The following is a 26222-nucleotide window of genomic DNA, read 5'->3' as shown; positions in this document are numbered from 1 at the left end:
GGGACCCTATGGGATGCTGGGGATCAAACCTGGATTGGCTACATGCAAGGCAAATGCCCTCCCCTCTGTACTATCACTTCAGCTCTTCAATCAGTGTTTCCTGAAAACCCTCTAACCTGTAGTTCGAATTGGGGGTGACAGCATCCATTTACCCAAGACTTGCTTTAAGCTGCTTCCAACACCCTCTTTTTCCCCCATAGTCTGCTCATTTGAGTCCCTCTTAGTCACAGGCACTTCCCATTTTGTCCTTGAGCTGTTGGGTGTAAACCCCCTTTTTTCCCAGCACAGTCTAGCTGGCCCTTCCCAGAACTGGGTGCCCACTCTGCACCCACGTACAAGGGGCTGGTGAAAATTTGACATTGTTGTTCCTTCTTTTTATTTTTTATTTTTTGACATTATCCCATCTCTCTCCCTCACAGGGGACCTGTTCCAGAAACCTGAGGTGTCCAAGGTCAAGTTTCTCTTCCTGGTGGGCGGCTTTGCAGAGGCACCGCTGCTGCAGCAGGCAGTACAGGCCGCCTTTGGCCACCAGTGCCGTGTCATTATCCCCCAGGACGTGGGTCTCACTATCCTCAAGGGCGCTGTGCTCTTTGGTCTGGACCCCGCTGTCATCAAGGTGCGACGGTCCCCGCTCACCTACGGCGTGGGCGTGCTGAACCGCTACGTGGAGGGCAAGCATCCTCCGGAGAAGCTGCTGGTGAAGGATGGCACGCGCTGGTGCACTGATGTCTTCGACAAGTTCATCTCCACCGACCAGTCGGTGGCCCTGGGCGAGCTAGTGAAGCGCAGTTACACGCCGGCCAAGCCCTCGCAGCTGCTCATCATCATCAACATCTACAGTGCCGAGCGGGACCAAGTGAGCTTCATCACCGACCCTGGGGTGAAGAAGTGTGGCACCCTTCGCCTGGATCTCACTGGCACGGCTGGCCCAGCGGTGCCTGCCCGCAGAGAGATCCAGACCCTCATGCAGTTCGGGGACACTGAGATCAAAGCCACGGCCATTGATATGGCCACGTCCAAGAGTGTCAAAGTAGGGATCGATTTCTTAAATTACTAACCTGGACTCGGCTCCTCGGCATCTCACCCCTATGCCCCTCAACCCAGACTATTTTTTTTTAATTTGTACTTGACCCTGGCTGTGGCCCTCCCCAAATTTCAGCAGGGAATAGGGAGAGCCATGAGGGAGAGGAATAGGGATGTGAGAAGACCACCGGCAATGATTCCTGGTTGGAGCTGAAGACAGGTTGGGGAGTAGAAAGATCCAAGGGTCCCAGAAAGTCAACTGTTTTTTTAGGGCCCCACATTCCTCCATCAAGGAAATCAGCGTTTTTCCTCCCACAGGGATAAAGCCAGCTTCCAGAAGCTATTGGACTGGAAATGAGATCTTTGAGCTTCATCTCTGACTTTTTTTTTAGATGACAGTCCAATGCTGCCTTCCTGCACTTCTTTTCTTCCTATGATGAGGGGTGGTTATTTAATGGGAATTGGGAGCAGTTTTTCAGCTTGTTGATTGCCCTGGGGGCTCTATTTTAGGAGAAATTCTAGACTGGGGTGGGAGGGAGAAGAAACGCCATGACTTTATGTGGATAGAAATGGATTTTAATACATGGGCCATAGGTCATATGGCCAGTGGCTCCTACTTGAGTAGGGCCTGACTAAAAGGAATCACAACATCCGTTTCCACCTGAGAGGTTCCTGACACTCTCCATTTCCTGCTGATACAATTCCAGAGAACACCCAATCCAGAGTACTACTGAATTCCCAAATCATTCCCACTGATTTTTTAGGATTCTGTGTCACCCAGGGAGCTTAAGAGAATTCCTTGCTCCCCTAGACCCTCCTGACCCCTCACCTAGAAAACCATATTTAAAGTGAAGCATCTGTCCCCTGCCCATGCTCTCTCCCCAAGTGTATGGCTATTTAATTGTAGCCACATTTTAAAAGTGATATTCTGGTGATAGACGGACAGAGAATCTGTCCTAGAAGTGGTTGTATTTGAATATTAGGTTTCTACAAGCCTGTTCCAAAGAATGCTGTAGGTCACTCTCTGCCTGAGAATGCCCGGCTTTGTCACCAAACAGCTTCATGAACCCTTCTGTATACCAAAGGTTCAAGAATAGGGGCCAAACTTAAGGGACTGGGTTGAGCTAGAGGCACAGACTTGGGTTTGCAACCCTGTGTTCTCCTGAGACCATAATCCAGCCCTTCCTGCTCTCTTGTGAGTGGAACAAGGGGACTCACAGATTTCACAGGAAGAGCCAGGGAGGAAAAGATGAGAATAGATAACCCCCTTAAACCCTGAGCTGACCAATTTGAGGTGTCATGAGCCGGTCTGAGCTCCTCTGTTCCCCACCCAGGGCAAAGCTAGGCTTTCTACATGCCCAGAAACCCCATGAGGAGAGAGAGGCCTCAAAACCCATCTGATCTGCTCAGAGCCTTCATTCCCTTTTGCTAAAGTACCTATGATCTAACATCCCTGGAGCATAACGAATGAACAGAGCAGCAGCAAAAGCCAATACAAGTTAGACTCCTAAACCTTCCTGATAGGCAGGTTTTAAGTAGCATTTCCACTCTCTGTCTAGCGTTCTGTTCCACATCACTGGCTGCAGAATCATCTAGAATGTGAATCACGAACAAACCATTCACCTCATGCATTAGCAGAATCTCAGTGTCTATTTGCAGAGGGTTAAGGGGGCACTCATTCTGCTCCCTCGGCTTCTGGAGCAAAATGTTATGGGTCTTTTGTAGATATCACCAGCCATAAACTCCAAATTGGACCTTTCAATTGAGTTATAATTTATGTACATACAATATTAGAGTATTTTACAGATGCCTGATTTCTACCACACACTTTTCTTGTTTAAAGAAAAAAAACAATAGAAAATGCTCTTTGGTTTTTGTTGTAGATGTTGCTGCCTTTCCTACACTGTCATTCACTTGTACTCACACATTGCCCTTTTTGGACTGACAATAATGCCATGGCTTGTGTTTGTAAGACTGAGCAGTAGACAAGGTGCCTAGGATCAAAACGAGATCATGAATGGACCTGCCTGGGCTCACAGCATCATTAGATTCTTCTCTACTCTCTGTTGTAGGTTCTGTTCTGGGAATCTCGCAGAGCTCAGCTATCAGGTTTGGTGAGCAATAGGGACTGGGCAGAAAACTTCACCAAAACTCTTTTCTTTGGGCTGAGTGAGGTCGACACTGTGGAATTTTTTTTAATTTGTTTTGTTTTGTTTTTAGGCCATATCTGGCCATGCTCAGGGGTTACTCCTGGCTCTGTGCTCAAAAATTACTCCTGGCAGGCTTGGGACCATATGGGATGCCAAAGATCAAGCCTAGGTTGGCCACTTGCAAGGCAAACACCCTTCCTGCTATGCTATCGCTCTGGCCCTGCACTGTGGAATATTTTCAGTCCCAGGGTCCCAAGATGGAATCAAGGGGTACACAAAAGTTGTCTGGGTAATGAGGCAATGGGAGAAATAGAGTCAGGTTCCCTTGCTTTATTGACAAATTTAAGGTCTTCCCACTACCCATCAACCCCCACTCAGGATATCTCCTTATCTACTCTTTTTCCTAAAAGAGCTGCTTGAATCTGCCACAGTATTGCCAAGGGATGGCAGTGAGGGGGTGATGGTACTGAACTCTGTTCCTACCCCAGAGAAACAGCCCCATTTAACTGAACTCCCGGAAGGGGAGTCCCATATCCCCCTGTACCCACCTGCCTGCTATGAAGTAGTCTAGCCTTAGAGCACTGGGTTAATGCGCTTGGATGCCTTTTCTGCCCTTAGCATGTTCCTCAAAGGTCTGCTCTGCCAACCCACATCCCTGCCCTCTCAGCAGCGGGTAGTAGAGCCCTCCCAAGGCTTTCTTCCCTTTGGGGTTGTCTTTTCTGCACACAGCTGGCCCGTTTGATGCCACGCACCCATCAGGTTGCAGGCAGATGAGAGAGGAAAGAGGAGATGCCCGCATTTTTGCCGCATGATGCTACGACTAGTCCCGATTGCAAAGCCTGCCTTGTCCTTAGAATGTTTCTTAGGTAGCACTTAGCTTTTAGAGTCCAGGTCTGGTCAATTGCTCGGGTGACAGAGTCGCGTGCTCCTGTCCACAGAGTCCAGCTGCCCTTCCTCACCCGGGATCGGGTTTCTCACTGCAGAGCTGACCTAGCTGAGATCAAGCTGCACTAGGATGCCGGGAAAGCGGCTTTGATGACTGGGGTCGAGTTGGCCACAACCACACCACCACCTCTGTCTGCTCTGGCCCATGACTCTGGCCCACAGCCAGCAGCCATTGGACTCGGGTGCACCACCCAGAAAAATCCAAATTCCACAGAACTTCACCACAGCTCACAACTCGACACAGTTGTATTTGCAAACCATCTTCACAGATGTCTAATAAAGCAAAACTTTGGATCTCATGTGGCCTCATTTCTTTTTTCTTTAGGACTCTGAATTTGAGGGTAGGTTCAGAGATATATCATTACTTTCCTGCTCTCTCCCCTCGTCAGAGTTGGGGTGGACTCTCAGAGGCTCGAAAGGTCTCAGCCTCTTATAAGCCAGAACAAGCGTCATCCAGCAGTGAGAAGGACACTGACCCCATGCACCCAGTCAGGCTCACTTTTGAGAAGGTGAAGTTTACTTGAAGTTTAGTTCCTGGGGGAGTACAGGAAAAGTTGGGGGGCTAGATGCAGGATGGGGCAGCAAGTGAGGGGTACTGGGGGTAGGGGGAGGGTGTCAGTCTCATGTGTGGGGGAATCGATGAGCTTCCAGATTCCTTCAATGCCAGGTGAAGGTTCAGCTCATAGAATGAGGGTGCGTGGCAGCAGTGGGACTTTCTTGCACCCCCTCAATTCCTCCTAGTGGCCTGTCACTCAGGACATTGCAACCTACTGGAGCTTCCTTGTGAGAGGAACTGGAGTGGGATGGAGGACAGGGTTTTAGTAATCCCTGTAGGACCTGCCTGCCTGCTCTTCCCTCTAGGCCCCCTACTTTCTTCACTGCAGGTTCAGATGCCATCCCTGATTCCCAAACCTACTGCTCCCATTGTACGCTCCTCTTTCTCCCTGCTGTACCCTGTACCCTGGGGCCTAATCCTGACCTTCCCGAGGCCACATCAAAGGAGGTGGCTTGGGGAGCCCAGAGTGCCTCAGAGGTCAAGCATTTGATGGCAGATTTCTGCGGGGTGGGGGTGAAAATCAGGGCCTGTGCAGGAGCCCTTCATCCCACTATTGGGGTTTCCCTGTCGGTGCTGCCAGTAGGCAGGAAGATGGGGAGAAGTAAGAGGGGCCTCAGAGGGAACGAGGGCTCTGGGGAGATCTCTGTACCCTGCCCAGCCCCCGCCCCTGGCCCACAGCTTCTGGAGTCTGTGAGCTCACAAAGGCCTTAGGTGGGAGGAGGCAGGAGAGCAGGAGTGGCCTAAGAGCCCAGCCTGACCCATGATGGATCCAGGTGAAAGACTGTGTGTGTGTGTGTGTGTGTGTGTGTGTGTGCCCCACTGCCCCATGTGAAGCTCACTAACCCAGCACATCAAATTCTCTGACTCCTCTCTTCTGTACCCTACAGGCAGGCCTCCAGTTACCAATGTTCAGTCCACTTCCTGACTGAACACTCCCCCCACCAGTCCACTCCCCTTTTCCCACGGGACACTCATGGACAGCATAGTCCTGCCTCTCAGATGGCCCAGGCTCTTGAGCATAAGAGCTTTCAGTGCTCTTTTTCAGGACAGGCTACATGCTCGCACAACAGAAGCTACAGCCCTGAGCCCACTACCCTGCCCACCTGAACAATCCCACTTCTCAGCTTTATCATCTCTAAGTGGGATCTCTGCCTGCAAGGGGCAGTGAAGATTTCATGGAAAACTACTCCCTTTACCTGTCCCACCTGTGTGTCCCCACTCCCGCCCTCCCTACTGTTCTTTCCTTAGGCTTCTTGGCTAGAGGCCCCCACACAGGCACTTGCCCTGAGGGGCATTTGGAATATAAGGCATAAGGTCCCTTAGAGACAGAACTCTTATTCTTTCTGCCCTCGCCACCCATGGTATATCCTGTAGTGTTCCTGGCCTTGCCCCACTAGGCCTTTAGCTCCATATTCCCCACTTGGAAACACAGTGGCTACCACTGCCAGATGTCTCGGTGGGTGGGTGGGGAGCAGCAAGCAGACTAGCACTGTGTCCTGACTACTGTGGTAAGGATGGTTCTGGAGTGAGGTATCATAGCTCTGCCCTTTCCTAAAGTGTATCATTCCTATCTGGGTGGTCTGGAGCCTTTATACTTCTAAATTGGCACAGTGGGAGGCCAACATGGGTATATGAATTAATGATGAATGGATGCATGCATGCATGAATGGAAGATTAGATGATGAAAAGAATATTATATGGATGAGAATTAGAGGGTTGATAGATGGATGGAGAATTAGATGGATGTCTGGAGTATTGAATGGGAGAATGGATGGAACATTGATATTGGATGGATGGAGGACTGGATTATGGATGGAAGGAAAGTTGGATGGAAGATTGGATGAATGATGGATGGATGATTGGAATATTGGATAGATGCATGGGTGAATGAATGGAAAATTGGATGATTGGTTGGATGGAGGGTTAGGTGATGAATGGAAGGAAAGTTGGATAGGAGATTGAATGAATAAATGAATGGATAGATATCTGAAGTATTGAATGGATAGATATCTGGAGTATTGGATGGATAGACCAATGGATAAATAGATGGAAAAATGACTGGATGGTAGGATGGATGGGGGATCAGATGATGGATGGAAAGAAAAGTTGGATCAAAGATTGGATGAATGTATGTATGTATGTATGTATGTATGTATGTATGTATGTATAGATGATTGGATCAATGGATGGCCAGATGGCTGGATAGATGAATGGATCGATGGATGACTGGATGGATGGATAAATGGAGAAGTGGATGGCAGATAGATAGAAGGATGAATGTTTGCATGGAGAGACATAGATCGAGTAAATGGGAGGCCCCCGAGGGAAGATGTGGAAACACCTTTAGGGCTGACCTATTTGACCTTGTACCTAGTTCATGAAAAGGTTAGGCTTTTTACTCTCAAACCAGTCATCTTCGATGGTTACACACATGAAATCAGTTGCATCTGCCAGTTTTGTACATGGCAGTGATCCCCCTGATGCCAGTACCCAGGCAAGGTCTTCCTACTTCTAATGAGATCTTAGCAGATGCATTTTGATTAAGTTATTTTATTCTCTTTTCCCTCCATTAACAGAGAGGGAAAACACGGAGTCTAAGGTTTTCATGGCTAAGCTGCCAGTCACACCAGGCTACAGTGGTAAGTGGACAAGTACCCAGCAGAGGGGTAGGTTCCTGCTTGCTTCCTGTCTAGGCCACTGCCCATGACCAGTATGGGACTATAGCTGATAAGACACTGAGAGCCTGAACACAAGAACAAACTGAATTTTTATCAAACCTATCAGTTCCTAGAGGTCTTAGCTTCCTCTTATATACGGGTGCAGGGTAGAAGTTCAAAAATATATGGCCTCACCCTGGTCCTAAATTATCTAAAAGAACTGGTGTTGGATTCTAACAGATGGAGACTCCAGTCTCTGCCTAGCCACTGTTACTTTCTGTGGTGAATAGAAACTTCCATAAAAGTGGTATATTTGTTTCCTAGGGCACTTACATATTCTCTCTGTTTGGAAGGATAAAGGTCTGAAATCAAGTTGTCGGTTGGGTCAGGTTTATGTTCTTTCCAAAATTTCTGGGGTCAGATCCTTCTAGCTTCTCTTCTTTCATCTCTGACCTTCACCTCACCCTTCAAACAGCTTCAGCCCTTCTCTGGTCATTACCCAAAATCCTTCCCTTTCTCTTGGGAAAGTCCATGATGTTCCTTTGTTATAGCTACAAAGAACTTGGTTCTAAATAAGGCCCTATTATTGGGACCAGGAGTTAGTACTTGGTTCCAACTCAGAAACACGCCTCTACATGGGGAGAAGAGGACTGGTTGGTCTAAAATGAGGAGCCAGGACCCAGCATATGTGCTTATTGAAAAAGTCTTGACTCTTGGCACACCTTAGGAAAGTCTAAATGTGTGTGTGTGTGTGTGTGTGTGTGTGTGTGTGATTTTATGAATTCTCTGCAGATCTGAGGGGTCCAGATGGGGTCGAAGAATTGACCATGACAGGGCCTCATGTTTACTCAGTTTGTAGCAAAGAGTTGGGGAATCTTCATTGTTGAAATATTGAGAAAATGAAAGATTTCCATCTAGCCTCAAGATTGGTCTAGTAATGAGATTTTATTGGTTTATTGTTTTTGACAATTTGGGGGTTTCCCACAGAGAGATTGGGAGTTGAATCCATGCCTCTTGACTTGAAAGTCCTGCACTCAGTTCCTGGAGTTACCTCCCCAACCACAGTAATTAAGTTTTGTCCAAAGGGGCAGTGAATTTGGGATCTGGTGGGGTGGTGGTGAACGTGCTCATTTTCACTTTAAAATCAGCTCTAAATGTGGAGTGAGGGGTTCTGAAACTGAGGGGGCCCGGGGTCCACTCCTGATGATACTCAGTCTATTGGTATTATAAGTCATGAGAATGGCACCATTCCCGAGGGGGTCTGGTGTGCCATGTGATGCCTGGGATCAAATTCACAGCCTCACACATGTGTTCCAGATCTGTGAGCCATTTCTTGGCCAGAGGAGGCAGGTTTTCTTGAGAAAGACAAAGAGCTTCAATCACTAGCATCACTTGTTCGTTTATTTTGCAGCTTGACATTTTTTAACCAGTTTGTCCTCATTTATGGCATGAAAGGATGCTATTGTGACAACACTCTGGTACTTAGGGATTCAGCTTCCCCTTTAAATAAATAGTTGTGTTTTACCCACACTAATTGTAATGATTGTATGTTATTTTGTGGGAAATGGTGAAAAATTGTCTGGGTGGTGGGTCTCAGAGATAATGAATTTACCTTTTTGGGTAATAGGTCTCGGCTTTTAATAAGTCTGCAATTTCCTACGGTCCGACAAGAAAGATCCCAAATTGCATTTGGGAAGTGTCAAGGAAAATAAGCTTTCTCTCTCCAAAGATGAATAATTTCAATTACTCCTCTGACTGTCATTTGGGTCCATTAAATGTGAACCCCATTTGCTGGGGGGAGGGGGGAACATGTGACATCAGGGCTTTGCTCTCAAAGAACAATACTGGTATTGCCTTTGTTCAAACCAGCTTTCCTTCCCCAGCTCCAAGGTCATTTTGTTGTGGCCTTGGGAGGTCTCTGCTGCTGGAGAAACAACAGCTTGGCTTGTATTAATGGCCTTTGGGAGAATTGCAGTGTTGTTGTTGGAGGCAGAAATGCCCAGGGGTGGGCTGAGATGCTGCTGGGAAGTATAATGGAGGGGTTGGTGAGCCTGAGCCTCACCCGATGGGCTCAGATGGTGTCCCTTTTGCAGGTTTTGTGCCCTACCTTAGTTGCCAAGGTGTCTACGATGAAGACAACATGTCCCAATGTCTGCAGACCTTCCGGGAGATCACACAGGGCAGGAAGGAACAGTGGAGGGAGCTACATAAAGCCATAGCTGCTGTCCCGCCGCTGAAGCCCATCTGCTCTGAGAAGACACTCCTAGGAGTACTGCACCAGTACTACCAGAAGTACCACCCTCTGAGTCTGGGTACAGTGCCCCCACACACACACCCTGAAGCCCCAGCAGGGCCTCTGAGCTGCTGCTGAGGACACAGACCAATGCCCATTCCCAAGCCCCAGGTGGCAGTGCCTGATGGAAAAAGGCTCTGGTTTTTGAAAGAAGAAACACCTTTTCCTGGAGGCTAGAGGGTACTCGGATCCACAAACAAACATTCCCAAACCATTCCAAGACTGAGTAAGCATTGGAATTCGGGTTCAAGGTGCCACTGCTTGCTGTGTGGACCAGAGGCAGTTGCTTCCTTCTTGGCCTTGGCACAAATACTCTCTTGCAGTTCTGGTGTGCATGACCTGATTTAATTCTTTCAACAGCTGGAGGAGGAGGGATGCAACAATGTTTGCTCTCCTAGATGGGAGCAGCCAGGATCTGGGGTGCTTCAGGCAGAATCCTGCTTTGGGTAGTGTTTATGCTGCTGTAGAAGCAGCTCCTGATTTGCTGTGTCTGGAGCATTTTTTAGAAAAATTAGTCTGAGGAAGGAGGATAAGGGTAAAGTCAAAGATTTGGTAATCAGATATCTGTGGTTTGAACCCTGGCTTTGCTATGTGAGCTGACCTCTGTACGTGTGTGTATGTGTGTGCCTTATCTCTGTGTCTCTGTGTCTGTCTGTCTGTCTCTGTCTCTCAGTGCCTATTTTTGTCTCTCTGTCTCTGTCTCTCTCTTCCCCTCACCCAGGAAAGCTTCTTTATGTAAGGTATGTGCCCTACTACTGAGTCTCTCTAAGCTTTTGTCTTGTGACCACACCTAATGAGACTCAGAAGCTACCTCAAAGTTTAGTGCTCAGTGGCCACTCCCAGTGATGCTTGGGGGGGGGGGTAAACTCATGCTATGCTGGGAATCAAATCAGGCAGGGCATGTGCACTCTCCACTGAGCCATCTTTTCAGACCTCTTTTAATGTCTTGAAGTATTTCCCTGCATAAACAGATGGGAATACCGGCACCAAATTCTTGGGGTTAGTGAGAGATTTAAGTGGGAGACTGTCTGGGCAGCCCTTCCTGGAGTGTCTGTAGCATCAACTCTTCAGCAATAGACAGGTTTTAGAGGCCTAGGAGCTCCCCAACTGTTGGCCCCTTGGTTCAGCTAGTGTCTTCTTGGAGCCCTCAGCAATGTTGGGATCTTCTTCCACAGAAAGCAAAAATGTGAAGAAGCCCTCATGTGAGCCGCCCATTCCAGGCTGGGCTGGCTACCTGCCCAGGGCCCGGGTCACGGAGCTGGGCTGCTCAGTGAGGTACACAGTCATGGCTCGAAACTGCTACCAGGACTTCATGGAGCTGATAGGACGGGCAGACAGAGCGCATCAAAAACCATATGAGGAGTGAGTGCTCTAGGGGGTGTCACCGTGAGCCACAGGATCTGGGGATAGTATTGGAGTGACCTGATCTATAATTCCAGGGCTTCTTTCTGCTCCCTTTGGTGACTCCTCATAAAGTCTTCGGTGGTCTTTGCTGGTTAGCAATGCAAAGTACAAGATAAACCCAATGACTCATCAGTGCAGGCACTGACATGGGGGTGATGAGTAGGGAGGAGGGCAGGGCACTGCTTTGGTGTATGTAGGGCACTATGGAGGCTCAGTTTCCCCATCTGTAGGATGGAGAAGAGAACCCTTCAGGCTGATTCGTGAGGATCAGAGATGTGCTCAGGGTCTAAGGAGCCGACCTTTTCCTTGGTCTCCTGAATAAGAAACTAACGTTGGACTCTGGTTCTGTAGAATCTATGGAGTTAAGTCAAAGCAAGAGCCTCCAGTTCAGAGCCCCAGGGTCTTACCACAGGATGACAGGTTGCCAGATTATCCGGATTTCTCTGTTCCAAGTAAGGGGAGGGGCTTATTCTCTCCCCACCTATTGGAAAGGGGGAAGGAAGGGGAGGTTTGAGATTGGTCTCTACCTGCAATTTGGGTTTTGGGGGGGCTTGTTTCTCTTCCAGGTAGAAGTGTTTTCCCCCTAGGACGGACTCCCCGAGAAATCTGCCAGACGGGCGAGGATGGCTTTGTTCTGAGGCCCAATGTTTCCTGCAGCCAGATTCGCCTGGACCCACTGGCCTTGCCCAAGTCCACTGAGAGTGTTGCATCTCCTGCAGAGGCGACCTTAAGGGAAGCCTGTAACCGAGCACCAGCACCCCTAAAGACCTCAACAAGCACCCGGGAAGTTCCCTGATGTCTGGATGCTTCCATTTTTTGCCTGCACTGACTGGCCTTGGATGTTGCTAATAATGAAGACCATTTCTTGTCATGTGGGATTAAAGAGAGAACTTTTCATTGAAGTCTTCCGAGTGTTATATTTATTTTCTGGGTTATGTTATCCTTGACATGGGCCAGGGTCGGAATTACCCTTTCTTTCCCCTCTCCCCCTCCAGATGTAGCTGTGCACCCAGACAAGCCTATTGGAACTTTAAGTAACAGCCTAACTACAATCCCTAGTTGGACCGACAGCCTCTGGAGACATAAACCTGGATCCTCCTGGCCTGGGACTTTCAGAATCCCAGTCCCTAGGAAAGCCTGGCTGTCTGTTTTGGGGGAGGGCTGTCAACTCTCAGTACCAGGAACAAGGGGAGTGACAGAGAGAACCCAGTGGGGCTGGAGACTGGGAGCTGAAAGCCCAGAAATGGGCTTTCCCTCTGCTGAGGGATCTCCCCCCTCATTCTCTGCTCAAGTCCTTGGGGGCCCTTGGGAATCCTCAGAGACCCTGGTGAGTAGCTTCCATCTCTGTCACTCTGTCATCTTCTAAGGACACCTGCCCCACGGATTAGCCCTCATCCTTCCCCATGTGCCCTCATCTGATTGTTGCCCAAACCCCTGCAAAGTTTTTATTTTCATGTAAGGCACATTGCAGGAATCCTCAAATCCATGCAGCCTGCTGGGGACATTTATACAGTCCCACTGGGCGTTTTTGCCACCTCTGCCTGTCCTGCTTAGCCACTGACTCCTCCCAGGCCCACAGTGAGCATGTGTGGAATGTACACTGCTTTCTCTGACTACCCTCCTCTGTCTCTGCCTCTCTCTCTCTGTCTTGCACTCTCTCTCAACTCCTCCTCTCAGTAAGAGGTCTTCAAACTACAGCCCATGAGCCACTATTGTTCATAAATTTTTAAACTATAGTCTGGCTTTCCAATAGTCTGAGGGACAGTGAACTGCCACTCCTGTTTAAAGTTTAAAGTGCTGGTGGGATTCAGCGCAGAGATTGTTCTTTGGGGGAGGAGGGTAGGACCCCCAAAGCACCTCCCCCTGCCACCTTTAGAACTCAAAGGACACCAAAAGAATCTTCTGGGATCTTGAAATTTCTCGTTTCCCAAGGCTGTGCACTGCACAGCACCCTAGGCTGCCCAGCTGCTCCTGAGAGATTTCCTTAAGCGAGAATATTTGTCTGATCTGCCCACAATTGGAAACAGGCCACAGGCTGAAGTCAGGAGGTTGGTTAATTTTGACAAAATAAAGGTTATTTGACCTCTAAGGGGGCGGGTGGGGGGAACTTTCTTCACTGATGAGTACCAGCATGAACCCTAATTACTCCTATCCCTGGGATTCCACAGAAATCAGACGTCTTCAAAACCTAAAATGTCTTTTAAAGAAGCCTTAGATAACTCAGATGAGGGTCAATCATGGGAACCAGGGGGTAGTGGCTGTTCTTTGATGTTGTTTTCTGTGGATGAAGAAACAAATTTTTAAATATTCTGATGTTCTTTCATTATCATTTGGTTCCTAATCTCATGACTTTTCTCTACTAATGAGATTAATGTCCTCAGGAAAAAGTTTTGAGGAACTTTCCACAGGTTGTACCAGAGAACCAGAAGTTGCCTGGGACCTAAATGGCTAAGAAAGAAACTTTATCCATAGAAACTACTAGGGATGAGTGTAAGCAAACAAAATCACTGAGGGATTTGGGGTTCCAGGCCATCCTGGGATTTTGAAGGAATGAGATAGAATGCTGGGGTGGGAGGGGTCTTTGGTCCATGGAGAGCCAGACAGAAGACTGTTTACAGCAACCACACACCCTCCTGCTTGCAGCTTGTGTTTGTGTGACCGCTATTTGGTGCTATTGGTCATTTTTATTTCCCTGTTTGTGCTTTTACCCCCAATTCCCCCCCCTCCCAGCAGGCATTACTCTCATAATCAGGAACAGATGTTCTACCTAAATATTTGGCTCCAAGAAATGAACAGTTTCCTTACTTGAGTCAAAGAAATTTGAATCTTTTGAAACTGAATGTTCAAGATGGGGGAAACCTCACACTTTAGAAAGTCACTGGCTGCCTCCATCCAAGGACCAGAGCAAAGTTCAGTGACTAGTGATGACTTTTATCTAGTTGCTTTTTTGGTGGGGTGGAGAGCTAGGCCATAGCTGACAAGATTCAGGTGGAGGTTAGGGGACCAGGAGAAGCCTGGGGCTCCAGTCATGAGCCCTTTGAAAGTCTCTTCTTTGAAGTTTCTTGGCTTCAAAGTGGAGAATGTGACCATGCAGTCTTGGAGACACAGGAGAGAGGGTTCCAACAGAAATGAGTGACACAACTGTGATCTCCTTCCCCTGTGCACAGGGTGTTATGTGCTTCAGGCTCCTTGGAGTAAGAATTTAAGAAGAGATCTAGACTGACCAACTGCCCTCATCTGGCTTCTACTGGGCATCAGCCATTGTCACCCACTCATTTGTGCATTTGTGCATAGGGCACCAACCTATAACAAATGACTTGAACTGTTAGAACCAAAACAAGAGCAACAACCCCAAAGACCTAAGTAACCCATTTAATGAAAGGTAATTAAGCAAACTGTTTAACAGGATTTAATTCTCCTGCAACTTCGTGATTAAGATCATCCAGTTCAGCGCACCCACTGGTACCTTCTTTTGTTGAAGCAGTTCCGTGTGCAATTCTTTTCCTTAATCTTGATCTTTTCTATTTCTCTGTAGCCTATAATTTCTAGAGTGTCGTTTTTCAGGGCGGGAGGTAGAGAGGTGATTTTAACTGTGCAGCAAATTATCATTATTAGCACAGGCTGCATCCGTAATGAGCTCATTCTTGCCACTAAAAACAATTTCATTACCTGATAAGACAAAATTCCTCCTTGGGCCTGGAAATGCTGAAGTAACCCAGCGTGTGGGTTGATAAATTTTCATTTCACAAAGGGACCTTTTGTGGGACTAGTGGCACTTCCTGGAGGTGTAAAGACTCCTTTTCTAAACATTGGCAGGTCTTCACAGGGCTAGATATTGGGACAGGATCTCTAAGGTCCCTGTTCTGCAGTTGGATAACAGCTGCCTGGGATTAATTCATTTCCCCAACCCAGCTATGAAGTTTGTGTATTTGGAAGTCAGAATCTCCACTTTCAGACTTTAATTTCTAGCTGTGTGACATTGGACCTTTCCTAACTTCTCTGAGCCCCAAATGTCTTTGTTACAAACCAGATAACAAAATCATCTACACATGTCCAGAAAGAGGCAGAGGCAGGTAACTCCAGCCCACACAATCTCAGTAAGGATCATTATCCATTAAGAATGCAGAAGCATGGGGCCGGAGAGATAGCACAGCAGTGTTTGCCTTGCAAGTAGCTGATCCAGGACCTAAGGTGGTTGGTTCAAATCCCGGCGTCCCATGTAGTATTCCCCCATGCCTGCCAGAGCTATTTCTGAGCAGATAGCCAGGAGTAATCCCTGAGCACCATAAAATGTTTTATACTGCAGTGGGACCTTACACCCTGGACACTTGGCATAATGACTTGGCTTAGAATCCACTTGATTCGGCACTTACTATTTGGCCCCGAACCGAGGATACCACCTATGGAAACAAACATGGTTTCCCACACCAGCACCAGGAACATAAATTCTACCAAGGAAGGCCCTACTACCACTATAGCACTGGCTTACTCCAAAACCAGTTCTTATATCACCCTGACAACCAGGCAACAACAATAGTCTGCTTTTAGGACAGGATTCTCTGCAATGTTAACTGATGGAGAGACGGAACCAAAAGACAAAACATACCACCTGGTCTTCGACACAGAACCTGTACAGAAACCAGGATCTATAACTACAGAAACCTGACAGCAACAACTATGAGACTGAAGAGCTGACCACGGAGAATGACTAGGGGGTTGGACAACCGAGTATGTCTGGAGCCTTGAGTTGGTCTTATGCTAAAGTGCTTCAGGGGTAAGATTTCCCTGTTTTTTAGGCTAAAGATGTTTATTTCCGATTTCGTCCATATTTTGCTGTGCCTATGCAAATGACAATTGCCACACACATTTTAAAAATGTATTTCTCATCTCTGGAGAAAAAATATAGAAGCATACTAAACCTTTGGCTATTGCATTAATGACTTTATAGGTGATACAATAAGTTTCACAAATATAACTGCCAATGAACTCTCTCCCCTTCTTCCATTTTTTAAATTCTCTGTTCCCTATTTCTTTTTTTTTTTTTTAAATATGGAACGCTTCACGAATTTGCGTGTCATCCTTGCGCAGGGGCCATGCTAATCTTCTCTGTATCGTTCCAATTTTAGTATATGTGCTGCTGAAGTGAGCACTCTCTGTTCTCTATTTCTTAATAACTTTGCTTTCTGTCATCCTGAAACAAATGTAACATGATCAGTTATGTCAACAATGTGATACATTTTCTTTAAATAAATAATTTATATATATAAAAGAGAGGAGAAAAGGGCCAGGGAAGTTGTAGGAGCAGTTGTAGGGCTGTTCTGTAGTAGAACCTCAAACCTTTTCCTTTGAATGGGTCCTTCATTTCTAAGGCCTTTCCTTCTCAAACAGGGCTTAAGGTCTTTCACTGCAAAGGACCCATCCAGAACTCAGCTCCACAGACCACCTGGTCTCTGCAACAAAACCTCAGTCCTTCTGTGCTTCAGCAACTAACATAACACATCAATGACTAAAGGGAGTTAGTGCTTCCATAAAATTTTATAGACAGTAACATTTGGGTTTTATATGATTTTCATATATTTCAAAATATTATGTTGATTTGGGGCATCACACCCAATGGTGCTCAGAGATTACTCTTAGCTCTGTGCTCAGGTGTCATCTCTTGCAGAGCTCAGAGGACTATATATGGTGTGAAAGATCAAATCCAGGTTGACCACATGCAAGGCAAGAGCTCTACCCACTGTGCTATCACTTTGACCCCCCGTTGAAACTTTTGATCATAGTGCTTGTATTTGCTCTGCTCTCAGGGGTCCTTCTCCTCTAGAATTGGTGCATGAGCACAGTCTGGTTGAAAGTGCTCACCAGGAGCACTGGGGTGCTCCTACCTTGGCTCACTAGGGAGCACACACCCAGTTGCACTATCCCAACATTTTTAGTTGGGCACCAGTATCTACATGCTCTGCATGCCATCCAGAGTCCGTAGGGATGTGGATGATACCGAATGTACCTCTCGGCTTCATGCCTACAAATCGAGGGCTTTTTTCTTTTTTATTTCCCCCTGCTGAATTGTTTCTGGGCTTTTTCTTTTGAATGAACAAAAATGATCTTTTAAAAAGCACAAACCATGGGCCAGAACAATGGCGTAGCGGTAGGGCATTTGCCTTGCACATGGCTGACCCAGGACGGACCATGGTTCAATCCCCTGGCATCCCATATGGTCTCCCAAGCCAGGAGCAATTTCTGAGCACATAGCCAGGCATAACCCCTGAGTGTCACTGGGTGTGGCCCAAAATACAAAAGAAAAAAAAAAAGCACAAGCCAGGGTTAAAGACACAGTACAGTGGATAGGGGCTTGTCTTGCATGCAATCTAACCAGGGTTCGAGTCCCAGCACCATATATGGTCTCCTGAGTCTTTCAGGAGTGATTCCCGAGTGCAAAGCCAGGAATAAGCCCTGGGCACTGTTTGTGTTAATTAATTAAGAAATTAAGAAAATTAAGAAATGAGGTAATTCTTCATAAATGGGTTATGCAAAGCAAATGGTCTGCAACAACCCTGGTTTACCAGATTCTGTACTAACAATAAATTCACCAAGGAGTGAGACAAGGCAGGATCCAGTCATCATGATTTTTTTTTGTTAAGCAATATGGGTCCACAGCACCATCTTAAGAGACACCCCTTTAGAGGATTCAGAAAACAGAAACTCAAGAGTCTAGAATATGGAGAACATAGCTCCATACTGCTGTCCTGAGAGAGATAGGTTGATGGGGTGCACTGAGTGGCCCCAAGAAAGCCTGAAATTGCTCAAGAGAAAGGTAGAAACAAAGGCCATGGAAGCGTTTTTTCATACTCTGCATTCAAGTTAAAATCAAATTTAGATGGAAATGGATGCATAGAAATTATACGTGCATGTGAAGCTTTTTTGCCATTAAGTTGTGTTCCCACTGACGATAACTTCCCCAAATGTATTCCCTTGGCCTGAACATCAAGCTGCAGTTGGAAATTTGATTTTGTTGTTTCACAAATTGTTGGAGTTTGGTGAAGAGTGCAAACCCCATTTCGGATACGCCTCAAGTGAAAATAGAGCATTAAAGTGTTTAAGGTTCAATCAAAGGCTTGCTGTGAGCGGCACCATATTAAAATAACAGAAAAATCAATTCAATTTTTATTTTGAACATGATTTGTCACAAACAGCATTCTAATAGATAACACTGATTATATGGTAGCGAGTGTAATTTATACACACCGAGCTCGGCGCCTTTGTCAGAGCCATCATTAAGGAATTTGACACGTATGCAGGAGGACAATAAATGTCAAACGAAATCTACACCAGTGAGACAGAACTGGGAAGGCAAAGTGAGGGAGCCTAGCATATGCTATACTTAGAAGTAATAATATGCAGCCTAAAGTAGCTTGCGTTTTCAAACAAGAACTCTTTATGTTGTCATTCAAAATATCTCATATTTCTGAAGGTCAGGAATAAATGGTACTATGGGCATTAAAAGCGAGTAAAAGAAAAAGTAATTTGTTGTTCATTTAACATAGCATTTTATGAAATAGCTTGGTAAACTATTCTTTGTTGCCCCTGACAGAGCTGAGGAGGGAGGGAGGAAAAGAGAGAGAGAGTGAAAGAGAGAGCTGTCCTATCATCCTATCCTTCAGGGAGAGTATTTCGTCTCTGCCCTACTCATCCATCGCAACTTTGCTTTGGTTTATATTTGGAGGCCACATGCCATGGTGCTCAAGAGTTACTCTTAGCTCTGCACTCAGGAATCACTCCTGGCAGGCTCCAGGAACTATATGGGATGCCAGGGATTTAACCTGGGTCATTCACATGCAAGACAAATGCCCTCCCTACTGTGCTATTGCTCCGGCCTATATCATGTCTTATCACCAGAATATTTTCACTTCGTGAGATTGTTGTAGAATTAATGCAGCTGGTGCTAGCCAAGCAGAGGTGAAGAAATGGTATCTTCTATCCAGTCGTGGGCAGGTCCCAGGCTGCATCTTCAGTGCGGGTGAGAGGGTCTTATGGCCCAACAATAAAAGCATGACATGAGGGAGAAAAGGCTAGTCTCTCAGAGACTAAAAGTGAAGGTGCTGAGTGACAGACCCGGTCCATAAGAAAGAAGAGGGAGGTTTTTATGAAGTTATCTCGGCTCCTGGATGGTCAAATCAGATTTGAAGTCAATCAAACCCCTCCCAGCCAGTCAAATGCCACCAGGAAAACTAACGAGGCATCCCAAACCCCCAAATTCCCCAAACTGGAAAACTTGCTGTGCTAGATCACTTTCTGGACTTCTCCAGAACTGACCCATCTCTTGATATCAATGCAGGTTAAAAAAAATAAAGGGACCAGAGAAATAGTGCAGCACGAGGGGCTTGCATTGTATGTGGCTGACCAGGGTTTAATCCCTGGCACCCCATACTGACCCCCTGAGCCTGCCAAGAATAACTTCTGAGTGCAGAGTCAGAAGTGGTTACTCTGAACACTGCTGAATGTGGTCCCAAAAAACCCCAAAAAATATTATATAAAAACAAATAATTAGAATGTTTCATTCTTCTTCAAATAATGGACAGACAATCCCATTGGTAGGAAAGTCCTGCTCTACCCATTACTGGGACAAGCAAAGTTATAATATAATAATATAATATATTATAATTATATTATATAATATAATATAATATAATATCACTGAAAAGGGCTTTGAAATGTCTGTGTTTTGCACTACATACATAGCAAATTGTATTAATGGGAGAATACAAATATACACAGACACTTATTTCTGCGTCATAATGGTTTTTTCTTGGTTTTTCTCAAAAAAGGACTTTGGGGAAACTTTTCAGGGCAGCGCACACAGACCAAGCACTTTCTTTTTCCTCTTCCAAGTTGGAATTTTGGGCCAGTGGGCAAATGTGATGTTGGCTCTGTCCCTCGAGTCACCATGGTAGGGAAACTCAAGCACTTATGACTCAGGGTTCTCTGGGCCCTGACTGAAGTGGAAGCCTTATAACCCAATCCCAAGGGATTGGGGCGATAGGTCTGGGAGCAAATGCTGACAGAAAATAATCCACACAAAGTTGAAGCTGGTGGTACAGGTCCAGAAAAACTCTACCACAAGCTTTTTATTCCTAACACTAAGACCAGCAGGTAGATAGTTCAGTTGTGGAAAACTTCTCTCTGAGCAGCTTCTCTCTGAGACCCGAGGTCTTTATTGGGATGCAAAAGACCACACTCTGGGGTGGAGAACAGGTAGAGGTAGGAACCTATCCAAAAGATGCTTCAATCCAAAAATTCTTTAATCCAATGAGTGATAAGAACCAGCAAGAAGAGTTTTCCTGAATAGAATGAAGACCAGTTATTCCAGCACCTGACCCTTCATTTCTTTTTCTTTTGAGCTGCCTTTTCCTCTGTATGTTCTGAACACAAACCATTCTTCATGAGCATTTCCAGGACTTTCTTGGAGCCTGTGATTTAGCTTCAATCTTTGTAGCTGGTGCCTGCTTCTCTGAAGGAAGAGTTTAGGCCCCAAGACACAGCTGCCTTCAGGAGTCAGGCTTGTATTGAGTTTTTGGCAGCTCTACAGAATCTGCATCTTTCCCCCAGACCACATCATTCATCAGCAAGAGAGGCTGGGGTGAGAGAAGGGAACTTACCAGTGTGGCCCTACAGGACATTACATACTTCTAGAAGGAGACCCTGAGGGTGAGAGGGAGGTTTACAACCCTGCCTTCCATCTCTGGAGAATGTTAGAAACCATTTTGGGCCCCACCCCAGGGTGCTGGTTGTCTGGGTAGGCATAGGTTATCTAAAGGTGTGTTTTTCCCTTAAAGCTCCCTAGTTCAGTGATTGGCAACCTTTTTTTTTTCAACTGAGTCAAATCTCGGCAAAACCATGATTGAAATTTATTTTGAGAGCCACATTTTTTTTTTTGGCAGCACTCAGGGGTTACTCCTGGCTCTATGCTCAGAAATCACTCCTGGCAGGTTTAAGGGACTATATGGGATGCTGGGATTTGAACCATTGACCTTCTGCATGAGAGGCAAACGCCTTACCTCCATGCTATCTCTCCAGCCCTGAGAGCCACATTTTTAAAATCAAAATACATAGGATGGTACACTGTTTTTAGTTTAAATAAGTTTTTATTGAAAATATTCTGCATGCAAGTATCCACATAGGTCGGGAGGATACAAATAACACAACTAATATAACAAAAACTTTAGAATGATATTATTTATCAATATCATTAAATTTCATAAAATTTGCCTACAATGTAGAGAAAATTACATCCTGACAATGACCGACAAAGTCATAAACACTAATGTGAACATTGGCCTTGCATTTCCTTGGATAGTTTGAGTAAGTCAGGTTTGTATGTTGTTGTTTTTAGTTTTAGGCACGATTCCAGTTCTCATCGATGAGACGATTTCTCAATTTACTCTTAATAGGATTCATGCTTGAAAATGATTGTTCGCATAAATATGTCGACCCAAACAAGGAAAGAACAGCAAATGGTAGCTTTTTTAGTTGATTATATGAGTCAGAAATACTATTCTAGGTGTTAAAAATCAACATATCTTCCTTCTCCAGGTCTTTCAAAGCAGACCACTAGTGCTGTGAACTAAGTTCACATTTGTGTTTCTCCAATCTTTGTAAATTAGCACAAAGACATTCAAATTTCGAGCTCCACAATTCTTTGTTTTTTACATCCAGAATTTGCATTTCAAAGTTGCCAATGTCTATATTAAAGGGAGAAAAATTTAATTCCATTACAGTGGCATCCAGAGGTTTTTGTTTTTTTGTTTAACAAAGGCCAACGTCGCTTTGCTGTTTCTGAAATCCTGAAACCTCTTGAGAAAAGCTTCCCTCATATTTAAAAGTGCTGTTTTAAAATAGGTAATGTCAATATCAGAATTATTTTCTTGGCTATGTTTCAACAGGCTTGGAAGGTGAATCAAAGTTTCTCTGTCAAAATCTTGAGCAAAAATAGATAATTTGTTTTCAAACGAAATAACGTCTTCTTCTAACATCAAAAAAATTGTGTTTCCTTTCCCCTGTAGTTTATGATTAAGCTGATTTAGATGTGAAGTAACATCCACCATGAAATAAAGTTTTTGAATCCACTGATCGTTTGTTAATTCTGGATATTGAACACTCTTCTCGAGGAAAAATGCTTTGATTTCTGATAACAAGTAAGCAAAACGTTTCAAAACGTTTCCTCTTGATAACCAAAATGTGCTGAAAATTTGAAACCCTACAATATGGAGATGAAACAGGTAAAAGAGAAAAACCTTTTAATGATCTTTAAAAACAAGGGCAGTGTTCCAGAGAAAAGTAGTGATTTCACTGAAAGGAAAAAATCTATTGACATTTTAGTGTGTGCTGCAAGAAACCAAACTAAAATACAAACAAAAACAAAAATGGCACTTTGTTAAAGGCATATGATATATCATAAAGGAATTATGATAGAGTGCCTGAAACATTTTAAAAATAATTTTTATTTAAGTATATTGGTTACAAAATTATTCATACTTGAGTTTCAATCATAGAATGTACACCACCCTTTACCAGTGTACTTTCCCCACCACCAATGTCCCTTGTTTCCTTCCCCTTCACCCTCCTCTGCCTATGTCAGGGGCAGGCATTTTTCTTTTTTCTCTCTATCTCTCTTTTTCTTTATGAAACTGAGGTTTGCAATATTTCCTTTATGACACCGTGGTTTACAATATTGTTAATTAAAGGGTACCACGCATGTCACTTATCCATTTTCAGCATCCAGTTCTTGTCCAGAGTGATAAGTTCCAACTATCAATGTCATAATGTACGTTTATTCTAACTGAACTCACCACTTTTTATGGCAAGCTTCCTATCATGGACTAGTCCTCCTGTCCCTCATCCCTATTTTCTCTAGACATTATTACCATATTGCCATTTATTATTCTTATATGCCACACATGATTATTCTTGTCTACATCTCTCCTCCTGTTTCAATTTACTATGAATAATAATCTGATGTGTTGATGTATGTACAGATGATGCACTGTGCATGGCTCAGTGTTTTTGTGTAGTCACAAGAAACAAAAGTTGCACACCCATACATTGTATCCACTCATTGTATAATAGACTGGATTCAAAAAATTCTCTGCTGAACTAAACTCTGTGACAGATGACACAGTAAAGATAATTTGTGAAATTCACAATTGTGATCAAATCCAGGCTATTCACCACCCTGGGTGAGAGTATGGATGCCCACTACTAGGATCTTGTCCATGAAGAAGTGAAGTGGCTGTTCAGGGGAAGGGTGCTCTCTCGCTTAGTTGGCAAGAGGGAAGAAGCAGTGCAGCTCCTGTGAGAGCAGAACTCTGACTTTGTACAGCCCCAGTTGGACAAGAAATGGGTAGCTAAGCTTGTGTATTTGGCAGACATTGTTCATTTTCTCTATGAATTTAATATTTCTCTGCAGGGGAGTTTTTTTTTTGTTTTTTTTGTTTTTGTTTTTTTTTTTGTTTGTTTGTTTTTGGGCCACACCCAGCGGTGCTCAGGGGTTACTCCTGACTGTCTGCTCAGAAATAGCTCCTGGCAGGCACAGGGGACCATATGGGACACTGGGATTCGAACCAACCACCTTTGGTCCTGGATCGGCTGCTTGCAAGGCAAACACCGCTGTGCTATCTCTCCAGGCCCTCTGCAGGGGAGTTTTACAAGTAGTTTTTACAGTGAGACATAAAATGGATGTGTTCAAAAAAGAATCTGATTCTGTGTCTGAGAAGGAGATATTGAAATGTTTCCACTCTTGCAAAAAATTTCTGATCGGCACTTATATTATGCAGAAAGTCATAATCAATTTGAAAAACAGCATTTAAGGGCATTAGCTCAAAAGTTTAATCTTGAGTACTCTGAACATGAGAATCCACACAAAAGAAAACTCTGGGTTGAAAATCCCTTCATGGAAGATACCCACTCTTGTGCAAAATAAAATATGTGTTTTAAGATCACTCCAGGCACTGTATTTCTAAACCCCACCCAACCTGGTCTGAAGAAGCAAGGTAGCAGGAAAGAAACAATAAACCAAGCTAGCCAGGAAACGCTGATCATGGAGTCCATGGCCTTTTACCTTGTACTCTCTGCCTCCAGTCCAAAAAGCTAGAACACCTCTTTCTTTATTAAAACCAATACCCAATACCAGGAGACTTAAGGTCAAGAGAGAGAGACAAAAGTACATTCAGTGGGCTTTTGCATATCAAAGGAAGAGGTTTAAAAAAGGTGACGTTGGGGGAACATCTTTTTTTAGGGTTGATACTGGGTATCATCTTACACTCTTGGAGCCAGCCCATGGGGCTGCACACAGGGCGAGCACTGACAGAGGCTAGGAGCAGAGTCCTGATTCCTGGAGCGGCTGCCTGGCACACAGAAGAGCCAAATTAAAAGTGTAAAGAGCTCACCACAAAGAGTGGTGAGTGCAGTTATAGAAATAACTACCATAATCATGTGAATGAATGAGGGAACTGGAAAGCCTGTCTAGAGTACAGGTGGGGGTGAGGTGGGATGGAGGGAGATTTGGGACATTGGTGGTGGGAATGTTGCACTGGTGAAGGAGGGTGTTCTTTACATGACTGAAACCTAATCACAATTATATTTGTAATCAAGATGTTTAAATAAAGAAAAAAATAAAGAGCCACATGTGGCTCCCGAGCCGCAGGTTGCCGACCACTGCCCTAGTTGATTCTGACGTGCAGCCATGGCTGAGAACCTTAACTCTATTCTCCTGAGTGGTTTGATCACAGTCAGGGCTCAGATAAGCAGCTTAGAGTACTCTGCCAGGCTCAGATATAATTTTTTTAAAATTTGGTTTTGTTTTGGGGCCACACCTAGCAAGGCCCAGCCTTACTCTGCACTCAGGAATTACTTATGACTAGATTGGGGGAACTATATGGGGTGCTGGGATTGAACAGACACATGCAAAGCAAAGGTCCTATCCATTATACTATCTCTCTGGCCCTCTGGCTAAGATTTTTGAAAGGATTTAGAAACTGGAGCAAAAGGAGCATAGAAGAAAGAATCCTCAAGTACTAAGCACCAGCACTGGCAATTATGAACTTGAGGTTTCACTGACAAGGGGATGGAGCCTGCTTTCCCCTAGACTTGGAATCTTTCAAGGATAAATCACCTGCCCTATCCTTGAACACCAACAACAGGGGCAAAGAGATTCCAGTAACAGACTGAAGCAAATGAGCATTTCTTTATTCCCAGAGTTGACAGTGATGCCCTCATTCCTGTTTATCTCCCCTGCACTTGGTCCTAAGAGCAACATTCTCTTGAAACCAGGGAGAATTGTGTAGGTCAGTTTGGAGCTGGGATTTGTGTGTGTATGTGTGTGTGTTTTCGCATGCACATGTATGTGTATGTTTGGAGTATTTAGGGGTGGAAGTAGAGTTAATTATGGTCACATCTGGCAGAACTCAGGAATGATTCCTTGTGGTACTCCTGAGGCACTGGGAGATTAAACTTTCCTTCATTGACCTTGAAGAGATCATATATATATGGTTAAGGCAGAGTTGGGCTTAGGAAGCAAAGCAGATCCCACAAGATCCTGGCTGCGCACCAACCTTGACCTACCACCCTGTCCCTGAGTGAGTTCAAGGTGGGGGACAGTCCCCGGGGGGGGGGGGGCTGTAGGGGGACAAGTCAGGCAAAATCTCCCATGTGTGGAAGGGCCCCAGAATTCAAGAAACAAAATCATAATGTGAGAAAAAGTCCTTTTCAAAAAAAAAATTTTGGAAAAAGTAACAACTCTTTGTGTGGATGTGGAAGTGATTTGTTCTCATGGTGAAAAGAATCACCTCAAATTGTCTCACTCTGACTTTTCTGGCCCCTGAGAATGGCCGTTTCAGATGGTTCATCGAAGGGACTCTTGAGAAAGTAGCTACATTTGTTCCAGAGGATAATAGTGATTAAAAATAAACTTTTTCTGAGCACTGTGTAAGCAGGTGAAAATCCCACAGAAGGCTAGTAATGGCCTGTATATTATTTTCTTTGTGCTTTCTCTAGCCACCCCCCAAGCTTGAATATTTGGAAAAGAAAAACTTCTCTGTCCCGCAGCAGAGGTGAACCTCCCAACTATACAACTATTTCATTATTCATCCATCTGTAATGGAGGCAGTCAGGGCTGAGAACCATAGCTGAGAACCATATACTCC

The 26222-nt window shown here is 45.1% G+C and overlaps 2 protein-coding genes and 1 non-coding gene across 5 annotated transcripts in view; 2 read left to right on the top strand and 1 right to left on the bottom strand.

The window, feature by feature from the left end:
• The window catches only part of HSPA12A (heat shock protein family A (Hsp70) member 12A), a 115219-nt gene extending 114011 nt beyond the window's left edge, over positions 1 to 1208 (top strand). For all 3 annotated transcript variants that reach the window (XM_049764444.1, XM_049764443.1, XM_049764445.1), the window contains one exon: positions 420 to 1208. In XM_049764444.1, the coding sequence (XP_049620401.1) occupies positions 420 to 1057 (638 nt within the window). In that variant the 3' untranslated portion in view covers positions 1058 to 1208. The remainder of the gene's footprint in view (positions 1 to 419) is intronic.
• Positions 1209 to 4691: 3483 nt separating this feature from the next.
• On the top strand, positions 4692 to 11824 carry C17H10orf82 (chromosome 17 C10orf82 homolog). Its single transcript, XM_049790441.1, has 7 exons — positions 4692 to 4710; positions 5003 to 5275; positions 7251 to 7313; positions 9425 to 9643; positions 10800 to 10986; positions 11380 to 11480; positions 11595 to 11824. The coding sequence occupies exons 1-7, from the start codon at positions 4692 to 4694 to the stop codon at positions 11822 to 11824; spliced, it is 1092 nt and encodes a 363-aa protein (XP_049646398.1).
• A 4247-nt stretch (positions 11825 to 16071) lies between these two features.
• Positions 16072 to 16178, bottom strand: LOC125995263 (U6 spliceosomal RNA). Its single transcript, XR_007490813.1, has one exon. It is a non-coding gene; the product is annotated as a U6 spliceosomal RNA (small nuclear RNA).
• Positions 16179 to 26222: the final 10044 nt, after the last annotated feature.

Source organism: Suncus etruscus, chromosome 17 (genome assembly GCF_024139225.1).
Source record: "Suncus etruscus isolate mSunEtr1 chromosome 17, mSunEtr1.pri.cur, whole genome shotgun sequence".
NCBI classification, from domain to species: domain Eukaryota; kingdom Metazoa; phylum Chordata; class Mammalia; order Eulipotyphla; family Soricidae; genus Suncus; species Suncus etruscus.
This window is presented reverse-complemented; position numbering and strand designations above follow the sequence as displayed.

What these genes read in the sequence shown, in the direction of transcription:
- C17H10orf82 (XM_049790441.1), top strand. An exon ending in AGTCACACCAGGCTACAGTG is followed by an intron (nt 7,314 to 9,424) that starts GTAAGTGGACAA and finishes TCCCTTTTGCAG; the next exon opens with GTTTTGTGCCCTACCTTAGT. An exon ending in CATCAAAAACCATATGAGGA is followed by an intron (nt 10,987 to 11,379) that starts GTGAGTGCTCTA and finishes CTGGTTCTGTAG; the next exon opens with AATCTATGGAGTTAAGTCAA.